The sequence below is a fragment of the Leptidea sinapis genome, chromosome 11, assembly GCF_905404315.1.
Source record: "Leptidea sinapis chromosome 11, ilLepSina1.1, whole genome shotgun sequence".
In the NCBI taxonomy this organism is placed as follows: domain Eukaryota; kingdom Metazoa; phylum Arthropoda; class Insecta; order Lepidoptera; family Pieridae; genus Leptidea; species Leptidea sinapis.
The window spans coordinates 5,566,553-5,579,687 of record NC_066275.1 but is presented as its reverse complement, the minus strand read 5'-3'; the positions used below and the strand labels follow the sequence as shown (position 1 = coordinate 5,579,687).

The 13,135-nt window shown below is 36.3% G+C and overlaps 1 protein-coding gene across 6 annotated transcripts in view; it reads right to left on the bottom strand.

Moving 5' to 3' along the window:
- Positions 1–6,505: 6,505 nt before the first annotated feature.
- LOC126966753 (AN1-type zinc finger protein 6) overlaps positions 6,506–13,135 on the bottom strand; it is a 42,499-nt gene continuing 35,869 nt past the window's right edge. For 5 of the 6 annotated variants that reach the window (XM_050811031.1, XM_050811032.1, XM_050811030.1 and 2 more), the window contains 2 exons: positions 11,576–11,714; positions 6,506–8,380 (listed from right to left, as the gene is read on the bottom strand). In XM_050811031.1, the coding sequence (XP_050666988.1) occupies positions 8,232–8,380; positions 11,576–11,714 (288 nt within the window). In that variant the 3' untranslated portion in view covers positions 6,506–8,231. Of the gene's footprint in view, positions 8,381–11,575; positions 11,715–11,862; positions 12,469–13,135 lie in introns of those variants that run through there. The other variant, XM_050811028.1, reaches the window with a different exon arrangement.

The window sequence follows — 13,135 nt, the reverse complement described above, 5'->3', positions numbered from 1 at the left end:
CTATAAAATGCTTTAGAGAGTGGAATCGGTGTATTATTATTATTAGGTATATAAAATGTGATATTAAAAAAAATATAATATATATAACACTATAAATATCAGAAGCATAGCTACATTCAAAGCACCAAATATATCGGTACACACAAATCGCCAAAATATAGAACCTTGGGTTCAAAAATATAGATACATTAGAGAGAAATGAACTTTCGGTGACAGATATAATAGGATTCAAATTAGATTATCGACAAACTTTATACAAATATGTTCAATAACTTATCATTAGAAAAAAAAAAAAAACAAAAATACGACTTAATAACTGCCGTTTAAACATTAATTTTTTTACAAACTAAATGTCTAAAGGTATCAACAGTGATGGACAGCTAATTAAAACTGAACAATACGGTAAAAATTTATATAATTTATAAGAATAATAAGAAATCAGTACTATATTGTTTACGCAATACTGTTCAAAGTCTAATAAATTTGTTATAATTAATATTAATTGCGTAGCCTTTATTGTTAATGACAGCTCTGAAACGACGTGGCATTGATTCAAGCAATGTCAGACATTTTTCGATTGGGATTGAGTTCCATGCTTCGACAAAAGCTTCGTAGAGTTCTTTTTGACTGGAGTAGCGTTTGTTTGAATTTTAATTTTTTACGACATACCACAGATTTCAAAAGGATTTAAATCCAGACTTTTTGCAGGCAAGTCTAAGAAGGAAATAGTCATTGAAAGGAAATAGACGTGTGTTTAGGGTCATTACCATGAAAGATCCACGTTACAAGCAAATGGTCGTCAGGGTAGGGAATAATAATTATGTCCTTTAATATGATTTGGTACTGAAATTGATCCATTGTACCTTCAATATTTCGAACAGGTGCAACTCCGCATCCAGAAAAACATCCGCATACTTTGACGTTGCAGCCACCGTGCTGAACTATGCTCCTTGTGTGTTTATAATTGAAAGCTAATAAATACGTCTAACATACCGCTTTCCATATCTGAATGTACCATGTTTATTTTTGTACCATCTGAGATAACACTTTTTTTCATTCCCAAACAATTTAGTTTCTACTAATTTTTATTAACACCTGGAAAACTTTAAACTCTTTTTATGATTAAAGGTTACAAAGGTAATATAATTTGGTCTTTTACAGTTAAAATATTCTTGCATGATTTGTAATTATTGGATTTACAGATTTTTCACGAATATTGTGATAGTTACGGAATTCATATGAAGTGTTTCTAGTTAGATGTCCATCACTATATATTATACAGTATGTATTTTGCTTTTATGAATTAAATGTAGCCACATACCTACTTGTTACAGCATTTGCTGACGATATACAAAACATGAACGAAATCGGTGCATTAATTAGGTCAAAATATAGACTTTTAATTTTGAGCAAATATCAACGTGCTGCATAATAATTGTGTCACTGGATCAATGGTTCAATGAACTTGAATCTTTGCACATCAAAATGTGCAATGTTGCCACCCCGCGCGCTTCAAGTTCAAAGACAGTTTGTCGGACAGAACAGAAGCGATGTTGTATGTCGAGGGAACGTCTGACATCCAGATGGTGGAAATGATATCTTTATTTGTGGCGAGTCGTGCGAAAGTGGAGGAATCAGGTCAAGCAGTTGTTCGAAAAAGTCTCAGTAACACCAAGTGATCTAGCCGTTCACAGAGACTGGATCCCCGACAGTTCGAGTTTTTTGTGCGAGTGAGCGTACTGTCGTCACAGGACGATTGACTGTACAGTAGTGTTCACTGTTAGCACATTTATTGAAATGTTTATTTTGTTTGAATGTTTCACTTTTTCAATTTAATGTTTTTATTTAAATAATTATATTTGCGATAGGTCTGTGGACTAGTATTACTTATATTTTTATTTATTTCATAGCTATGCAGTCCATACTGTATATTATAAATATGTTGGGCGAACTTGGTCTTGATATGATGAAGACGGAGACTTAAGATTTAGAATGTTTATATTTATTGACGTCATTCAGTCAGTTTTTGGCAACCATTTAATTATAGCGTTAGAGTACTCAGTCAGTAGAGTGATCAATAACATTCAACAGTAATTTAAGATTGTGATGGCGTTAATGAAGGAGAAGATTGCATTATAACCCCATAAAAAGCCATAAGCTACTAAAACCAGAGTAATGGTACAGAGCTCCGTCTGTGCATGTTCATATTAATATATGTATATGTATACTGTATTAAAGTCTGTCGACAATCCAATTTGAATCCTATAACCTTTTACGGAAACTTCATTTTCCACAAATGTATCCATATTTATGAACCCAGGGTTCTATGTGACAGTTTTCATCATGCTCGCTTAAATGTCATTGCTTGTGGCAGCGAAGTGGCACGGGTCGTTCCCCTCGCTAAAATATGGTCGAGGGAGGCGATGGCTGGCCCATGCGTCATGCTCGTAAACGGGCGCTACTTGTGGGTGGCAGGATGATCCTGTACCCGGAAACTGCTTCCTGGTTTTAACATTAAATTTTTTATAATTGCTAAAAAAATTGTTGCAGAATACCTTTATTTATTTATTTACGGTGTGTGTGGATTGATGCTGTGATGATCTACTGTTCTCAATAACTCTTGTTTTTTACATTTATTTATTTTTTGACTTACTCGTGTAAGGCGTTGAGTATTTGAGGTTCGAGTATGTTTGTTGCATCACTTTACATATATTGTAAATGAAATGGTTTGTAAAAAAATGAAGCTGTAAATGTTTATTGAAAAGAGTGGTGAATGAGTTTTTTGCTTCTTCTTAGTCGGACACTCTTGTCAGAGTGGTCGTGGTTGCGCTAACGAGGTACATGGTGGGGTGTTCGGTGGGTCAATATCCTTTCTGAGGGTAGATCTCCTGGCGATGTGCTTCCATTTCTGACGGTTAGAGGCGTTGCGAGTAAACTGGACTATGGTGGGCTCAGTAGCCTTTGTGATGGCGTCTATCCAGCGGGTTGGCGATCGACCGCGTGCTCTCTTGCCTTCCACCTGGCCCTGAACTACCAGTCTCTCCATCGAGTTCTCATTTCTAGAGACGTGACCAAAGAACTTCAGTATTCTTAGTTGCAAAATTGACGAGTCTGTCTTTAATACGAAGCTCTTTGAGGATGGATACATTGGTGCGAAATGCCGTCCACGGGATCTTTAGGAGGCGTCTCCAGCACCACATCTCTAATGCATCGATTTTACGGCGGTCCTGCATTCTCAGAGACCAAGTTTCGGCTCCATATATTAGTGATTGACAATATTCCTTCCACACATTCACGATATCCTTTATCTCCGTAACCGTATTCCAAGCGGAGTCCTCAACAGCCCACGTCTTAGGTTTAAATTGGCGTGTTATGTATCGCACTTTATCATGCAGATCTTTGGTTTGATATTTGTCGGAGTGCTGTTTCAGTTCATCACATATCTTACTCAGATGGTTATTGCGGTCACTTCGGCAGCTTGTATAATAGCTGACTTGGCATTTTACTTCGTAATGCTCGCACCACTGGCTTTAAGTTTTCGGCGCTCTTCAACCAAATGCCAGGTTTCTTCCGTCATCCAATGCTGTCGTTTTGGTAAGCCAGTTTTCGGTTGTGACTCTGCAATCGCCTCCACAATATATGTTTTTGCCGAGATCCACAAGTAGTTAGTCATTGTTTCCGATACCTGCTCTCCATGCGGCATGTCTGTTCTGTATCGAGGTGGTTAGTGACTTTGGATGTTTCACCTCCATTCTTCTAGCCATTTTAATTTATCTTGCTCTTTGCAATTTCAATCGCAGGTTTCCAATGAGCAGTTGATGATCGGAATGACAATCAGTACCGGGAAGGGTATGTGTATTGGCAATTGAACTTTTCCAGTTTTTTGCTACTTCTTCTTATTAGCTCAACCAAAAAGGCGGTGGACATAAAATAGATAAGAAAACATGAGTGTCATTTCCTTGACCTGTATAAATAAAGTGATTTATATATCAAAGTTGTTTATAACTGCTACCATTCTTTTTAATATAGCAACATTACAGAGCAAAAATATATAGTCTTTATTACTATCCTTATGTCAAAAGGGTCTTTATGTTATCTGCCTTCATCTGTCAACGCCACGTTGAGCAAACACAAGCGGCACGTCCGTACCATACTTTTCTCGAAGCATCGAGTCCATTTTTGACCCCCTAAAAGTTGAATATCGGGAACAGCTGCAAGTCGTATCCGCTCGGGAAAACTGCAGCTACCCAAACGACTTCTCTAAAACCGTTTTTATATATAATGGGAAGCGTCGAATTACCCAGTGCTCTGTGAAAGGCTGGATCACTTAGTTTTGCGTAGAGACGTCGCTTCATTGTGTGTCTTCTACCGCATTTATCACGAGGAGTGTTCCAGACGAGGAGTTTCACCAGATTCCTACCGCCGAATTCCACCTTCGACACACCTCAAGTTAGGATATCATTCCCGACATCTAGATGTGTGGCGGTCCTCCAAGTTGCGGTTTTCAAGCTTTCTTCCACGAACTACAAAGCTGTTGAATGAACTTCCTTGTGCCGTATTCCAGGGACGATACGACATGGATACCTTCAAAAAAAGCGCGTACACCTTCATTAAAGGTCGGCAACGCTCCTGTGATTCCTCTGGTCTTGCAAGAGAATGTGGGCGGTGGTGATCACTTACACCAGGTGACCCGTACGCTAGTTAGTCCTCCTTTTACATAAAAAAAATATATGCAGTAAGTAGATTATAACTCATGCTCTATGCAACGCCAAATAATCAAGTGGAAAGGAGGTAACTTGTACGTCGATGACTCGAGCCGCTCTTCAGTTCTATGCGGTCCCATGGAACAATGTAGTAACGGACAGCGTGAGGTGAGAACAATCATGTGAGGCCAATTTTGCGCCATATATCGTCGCAGGTGGGGGCTTGAATTAATGTCTGGCTGTACTGAGTACACCAAAATTTAAAGACACTAGTTTGACTTTCTAGTGACCTCGGGACCGAACGTCGCTCAAATAATCGACGCCAGATATGCTGATACATGGTGTGGCAGATAGTGTTCTCGAATTGAGAAAAGATGGACTATTAAGCAGGTTGAACTGGACAAAATTTAACCGGCCCGAGTCATTCAGACACTTTTTATAGCAGTCTCGATTTTAGAAACCTACGTCTTGGATCATTTATACGCCTAGATATTTCACACTTCATACCAACACAAATCGCGATTGTAAGACGTAGCTTGCCACGCACACTAGAGTAACACACCTGGCCTGTTTTCATCGGTTGTCTAGAAGCAAGAGGCTCTATATTACGTGACGGATTATTATACATAATAAATTGATGAGCTTTTTAGTGTTGTACTATGTCATCAAAGATATTGAAGCTTAACGTAATGACAATATCTAAAGAACTTTTCAGCAACCGAGTGTCTTTCAGGAGTTTTTTTTATATATGACAATAAGAGACAAGAATACCAGGATGTTCAGCTGATGGTAATTGATACACCCTGCCCATTTCAATACAGTGTCGCTCAGGATGGCAGAAAACACCCAAAATTCTGGGCGGTTTGCCTTGTAATTTCACTATTTAAGGCGCCTTTCCGACCGAAACACAGTAATGCTTACACATTACTGCTTCGTGGCAGAAATAGGCGCCGTTGTGGTACCCATAATCTAGCCCGCATCCTGTGCAAAGGAGCCTCCCACTGGTAGCTAATTGCTGTAAGCAACAGCTTAGGACTTAGGGCGTCTTCAAGGTCACAAACCTTAACATTTGATGTGATTTGAAATAAATTGCAATTGCACTACACTGTGTTCTGTTGGCATCTTCTTATTTTTGCATTTCAAGGAAGTTTAAAAACAAATAATTAAATATAATAATAATAAATAAAAACAATTTATCTCAACTGTGGGCAACAAGTAAGTAATATTGAGATATTTTATCATTTAAAGCACTCGCTAAATCTAAATGCACAAACCATGTTTGTCAAATTATACAAAACCACACTATTATACGAGTGTGGCTAAAAAATTTAAGTTCTCAAATCGACTCAAATTGTCATATCATAGGTTGTAGATCCTTAATATTTTGAAGGCTGTAGTTAAAGTCATTAATATTATAACTACGCCTGCACCTTAGCATGATTATATGTAGCCTATATGCTGTCCCAACCTCTTGGTTAATATTCATACAAAAATTTAAATTAAATTTACTAGTTTTTGCGTTTTGCCCGGACATACACAAATATTTGCACACCTGTACTTTGTTAGAAATAATAGTCAATAGCTTCGAACACACCCGCAAGCTGCACAACATTCAAAATTGTGTTTTGGGTCTGAAGGACAGAGTGGCCGTAGCTAGTGACATCTCTGACTGAAGGATACGGGAAACATTAAGTTTGTGACTAATAAATACACTTACACCAAAATAGTGGAATATTATCTTGTTTTAAATAATAATAAAGGAGGATTGACTATAAATTAATTAACATGAATGAAACAATACATATTCTTGGAAATTTATTGACTTTAATAGAAGAATAACTAAATTAAAACAGCAAGATAGAAGAAAATCATTCATTATTAACACTTTATCTGATTATTTGTCAAGCAAACGACCAAAATTAATCAATGACCCAACAAAATATACAACAAAAGTCATCAAATAATCAAGTCCAAGTGATCGTCAGTTCACAGCGTGGTCAGCGACCGAAGCAGTACACAGTTCGCCGCTCCCATGAACATATTACATAATACAACTTACAATTTTGAATAATGTGATTAAAAACGAAAAAAGCTAAATAATTCTTTCCTACTTATATAATGTGTAATAATATAAAGTGATCACTACTTATAAAGTATATCTATCCATATGCTTACTCTTATAATTTTCACTCGCGGCCGTCTGTCGACGCCCGCCTCAGCTGATACACACCACAATCTCGCTAAGTCTATTCCATTAACGCCAAAGTTAGACAAATAAGAAAGCGACTTCCCAAACCAAAAATAAAGTACTAACAATTTGAACGATATCTTCAAATCCGTGGTGCGTCACACCTTGCTGGTGTACGTGAGTGACGGTGAGTGACGTCGCAGTGTCAACGTGGCGCGTGACGCGTGCTCAACCTGACCGGTTTAATGAAATTTAAGTCTCAATATCGTAAACAAATTTAAACTCGAGCAAATCTAGCCAGTTGCCAACACTGCCACACATTACAACATTTTGGAGCGACACAGCTTCGGTAAAAATTCTGAACACCAGCAACCTCGGCCAAATGAATGTGGTGTGACCTCAAATAATTGTGGTGCTTTATTATTCAGCAGTCAAAATATTATACACGGATCTCAATACAATTGCACAAGCGTTGTTCTCGTCTGTTTTATACAGTTGTAAGCGTCCGAGTGTGTCGCCACCCTTAGGCTCCGCGCCGCACCACGCCGCACCTGCGACTGAGGTTCTGTACAATTTACAAGTCAGTATCGCACGATCAAGCGAGTCCCATACAATTTACGGCGAACGAATATATTACTCCGCATCATAAAGCGCCATCGCTCCGTCTTTTCGTAACAATGTAGCTTTTTTTGAGTTTTACTTTTATTTTTTACAATATATAGTTTTTCGTATCTATAATTAATTACATCTAATATTTACAATGGAGGTGAATGGACATATTTCAAACTCTACATAATATTATCTCGAAAAATTAACCATGTAATACAAATAACCGAAATGAACATTATCTACAAGTTTCATAGTATATAATATGTATATATAGATGAGATTGAGCAAGCCGCACTCGACACGCGACTCGCGCCACGAATTAACTCGATATCGACTATTACAAAAGTTAAAACATACTTACTTCGCTAATATACCCAACAATTTATTTTTATTTACCCAAAACATACTTTACTTTACCCAAAACATACTTATGTCTATCTTATCAATTTCGAATAGACTCCGTTAACGTATTAGGGATATAGTAAGAAAGTTAAAACGAAGCGAGCGAGTTATAAGTTATAATTTCAAAGTCAACAGTGACAGTAGATTGATTAGATCGCGAATCGGGAACGGTAACAACAAACTAAAGTTGTATTTGTGCATGACAGAACGTGTGGCGGTCATTATCGAGTCGCGACGGTTGCCCAATCTCTTTTTAAAAAGCAAAATAAACTCGCCACAAATTAATCTAAATACAATGATTGTTGAGTCGAGCTGGGGTCGGACGCGGCTCAAATCTTGTGTATCTTCTGCGAGACGACGACGGGGTTGTTGCGGCGGATCTCCTGCGCGCCCAGCTCCCGGTAGTCGAACGAGCACTCGTGTTTGTCGCTGTACCGATGTACCGCACAAAATAGACCGCCGCAACGGCACTCGAAACCTGCAAGTATTCAGTAAACAATATATTTTCGGATTATATAATCATAATGGTGAGGACAAAACGATCACACCCACCAACCAATTGTAGTGCGCAAGGTTGATGAAAATTATTTATCGCCTAGTTATAATTTTGGGGGTTCGGAACACACTAGATGAGTGCGCAGGACCGATCGTCGTGGAGATCTTTGGGGGAGGCCTTTCTCCAGCAGTGGACGTCTTCCGGCGTGTATGGGTAAAGTTACCTCACCTTTTTGTGTATATACGATGCATAACATATTATGGTGGAATGTGTCCGAATTGAGGCTGAAAGACTAAAATATTCTCTGAAATTCCAAATGAACTTATATGGAATAGGAGCAAATAATCTTGTATTGTTTTCTCCCTTTCGGAGGAAGCTAAAAGTATGTATAAGTTGGTTAAGGTAGGTTTAGATAGGCGATAATATAAAATACGTTGTTTTTTTGTTAATTGTACCATTATGGTTCCACGCTAGTGTTCGAAACAGAGACCTCCAGTACAGTGGGCATATGGGTTATTTTACTAAAAAAATACATTAGCGACAATTGCAATGGTATATATGTTAGTAAACTAAAAAATTTAAGAAAATTACGTAAATGTCTGTTTCATCGGATTTTCCATCTTAAGTTTATTTGGGTTACTAGATGCTGGTGAGATTGACGTTATTGAAGGACATCTTACGCGTTAACGTTTTCGAATAAAATATGGATTACTGTACTCCACTATTTGAGTGTAAACGAAGAAATGACGATTATTAAACCAATTAATGCTGTTTTAGCTTATAATAACGTCAGGCGTTATCGACAGAACAAATGTTATCATATTTTATCGGCACACAATAACACGGCAAAATCGTGGCTAAATGCGTGATAACGTTCATAAAAATTGATAAAATAGCGCCACGGTTCAAATCACGATGCACCTGCCTTTCCTTTTTATAACACAATATTAGAGTATATGTAGTGAGTATACCTATATGCTCCGACTATGTATATCAAAATCATTCAATTTTAAAGTCAAAAGTTCCTATTTCATACATACTTACATGATGTTGCAGCCATAACTATAATATGTTTTTATCTATATAATTCACAGTAATACAAAACTCAAATACGCATGTTTTGTTCAAAATTTGATTTAAATTACTTAAATGCTCCAAGGTGCGGTATAATATGTCTGTCATGTAATTCAGTAGTGACAAAGGTATGATTAAGACAGTTTTAAATTTGCAATAACTTTACTTCGAGTTTATTGCACAATAGATCGCCCAAAAAAGGATTTACTAAGACGACTTAAAACCGAGAAGTAGGCATAACAAGTTAATATATTTCATGGTCATAACATTACGATTATTATAGTTTCTGTAAAATTAGCTGATGTGCCTATTTAAGTACACACATTACATTAACAAAAATGTATAAACAGTGAAAAGTTAATTAAATGTATCTTATAATGAAACTCTAGGAACCGATTCCATTATCCTATAATAATATATCAAGGACAATTCTATGGAAATAACAAAAGTAAACTAGGCAAGCCGTATCTACGTCAGTTTATTATCTAATCATTTTTTTTACCGCGTATGCTCCAAGATTCGGCTAGTTAACTTGATTACTATTCTTACTACTTTATTTTATGAAAAACTACTATTACAAATATTATAATGAAATATTTATTGATTAATCTATGTATTAATTGGTCTCATCCGCATCTAAATGATAACAAGCCATTAGGAACAATAAGTAATTTACCTGACTACTTATCGAATAAAATATGTAATGTCGTTTAGGTATATATAGCTAAATGACGAAATAATGCAAGTTTATACTTACATACAATCAAACCGGACATGCAGATATTATGAAGCCGCAATTGCCACGGTCCTGATATGAGCGACCTCTTCCTTACCTTCAGATACCACATGAGGAATAGGTACTAATTTTTATGATAGAGCTGTTGTTATTAAGCTGGCCAATTACGATACCAATGATTATTCAGTAACCCCTCGCCCGTTCACCTCTGTTGGTTGACTGAATTATTTACATTGCGAGTATAGGCATGTATTATGATAATACTCGGTTAAAAGATCGATGTCGATGCGCCACATATTGGCTGCTATTCTCCTTTTCAATTACTACTTTTCAGTACAACCGACATGATTGTGAGTTGTAGTCTTAGGTTCAATGAAACACAGCACTAACGCCATCAACTTTCACTCTCTCAATTTTCACTCCACATCGCTCTGTCTCAATCTCAACCAACAAATTCTACAGTTCTGGTGTGAAGATCATCATATTTTTGTAAAAATTTCTCAAACCCAATGTGACAAAACAGATATGCATTATGTTGCGTCTTCGACTCTATTTTTGTTATAAGGAAGGACGATTTTGCTGTAAACTTATTATTGAAGTAAATTATAATAGTTTATGTATCATAAAAAATATACAATATTTGTTTATATAACAATGAGTCAAAATAGCCGTGTGTTCAAAGTGACTCACGGGTAACGGTCGCGAATTGTTCAATCAGATGTGTTTTTAGTTTTTAATCATTTTTTGTTAAAGATTTTCACAATATGTTTCGCACCGCACAGCATATAAAAATAAGCCCTAGATACTAACAGTGTTCTAAAAGAATTTTTTTGAATAACTGACAAGTAGACCTGCCACTTCTATTATTGTGGATGAATATGCTTATGCACAAATATGTCAAAATATTAGTATGAAGGTATGTGTATTTTAGTTTTACTTTAGGAAGAGCACGTAAAGCTTAAATAATTTTCATTAAGAATACTCATTGATTCTAAAAAAAAATCTTTAAACTCTTTGTCAAAAAAGGCCGGGTAAAATAGAATAAAAACAATACAAATATACTGTTACATAAGTTGCAGCCTTATAGCTTGTAACAATCAATAGGTTTCAGATACATTTTCCTCAAATTACCCCTAATTATAAAAATATTATCATATCATATCTCATATGCCTTCTATATAAAACTGCATTGAGTTGGTAAAGCCCGAATAACTTCATTATTTTCAATATTGCGCGTGTGCGAACAAGTTTTCGTTATTGCAATATGCATGATCGTGAACTAGACCTAAGTACTTACATATTAGAATAAAATGAATATATATTAAATGGTAGATATGATGTTGGTGTGAAAGTGGTAAATTAATTACCTGTAAGTCCGACCTTCTTGCGGCAGACCGCACACCTGTTCTTCTTCTTCTTGTCCCGGCCCTCTCTGTCGTCCGCGTCAGTGTCCGATGCCCCTGTGCTAGCGCCACTCGTGCCTGCCAAGCTCTCTTCCTCAAATTTCTGAAATAGGCCATAGAACTTATAAGTTTTTCATTATTTTGTGGCTATATTAGGTTAAATTAAAAAAAACATCATTTAAATGTACGGATTGGGTTTGGTTGAAATTTTGTTTAAGTTTATACAAATAAATAACTTTGTCGTAGCAAACCCTTTTAAGAGTCTTCTTAGCGCTTCCTATTTCCGTTCCAGTAACATCGTTAGTAGTATGCGGTGAATCTCTTGATCTATCATCATTCGACTTCAACTCTATTATTTCATTACGCTCCTCCTGTATTTCCACAACTTTTTCTAATTTAGTATCACGGCAACTAGGTTCAAGTTTCAGACTCTGCTTTATTGATGGTTTGAGTTTGTTATCTAGTTTGGAACGAGCGCTCGAGCTTATAGACTCAGCTTTACAGGAGATATCCGCTTTAGGTGTGCTCTCATTAATTTCCACGGACAATCTTTTATTCTCAAAACTTTTTGAGCGCGTTACACTAATGTTATCTGTAGAGGTTTGGCTATTGTTGCTCGACTTGCTGATCCTTCGTAATGCTTTCTTCAATATCCTCTTCCCTTTTGACTCTTTTTTATTGGGGTCATTTTCCATCATTGATATTTTATAGTCTTTCTAACTTTAACATTTTGGTAGGTTTTTGTGAATAAGTTACCAAGTTTGTTTACAAAATGTCATCGTTAATACTCTATTTTAAAATAAACAAATCAAAAAATTATACGAAACATTTCATTGCATTTTTGTTAAATTATTCTAAAAGCTTGTTATGGCGTCTTGTTTTTCCTTGACGTTTTAAATGTCATATTGACTATTTTTAATCATAAAAAATACAATGCCAGTTTCAATTATGTTACGAATTGTAGAATGAGATACGTATTAGTGCGATTCCAGCCGCAAATAATAGAATTATATTATTATTAGGATAAATTTGTAACACGCCCTGCATCAACCGCCAAACAAAAAATTATGTATCTATTAAATTAACGTTCTGCTCTTGTAAATTTTTCTCTGTATGAAAGGTCCCTCAAACATAAAATTTAGACAGTAAATAGTATACAGAAATTTTGTCCATAATCAAAAAATGGCCTTGCCCGTACAAAACAAACAACAAAAACGTGTACCACATCGACACATGTGAAAAACGTATCAATAATTAAAATTCAACATAATATCTAGTAAGTCCATACAATAAACATAAATTGAACGACGTGCTTAGCGACTCGGTATGCGAATTATGCATACTGTGGGATTGCGTCATCAATTGTCGTGCTCCAATAACAATCCAAACATCTTACATTGTGATACTAGAGTGTTTACCTACCTAGGTACTACAGCTACAGTAGTTTAAGTGGAGCTGATGATCACTACAACCCAATTGATTGGTGGTACTCGTATTATGATGCATTGAAAATGTTCATGTGCA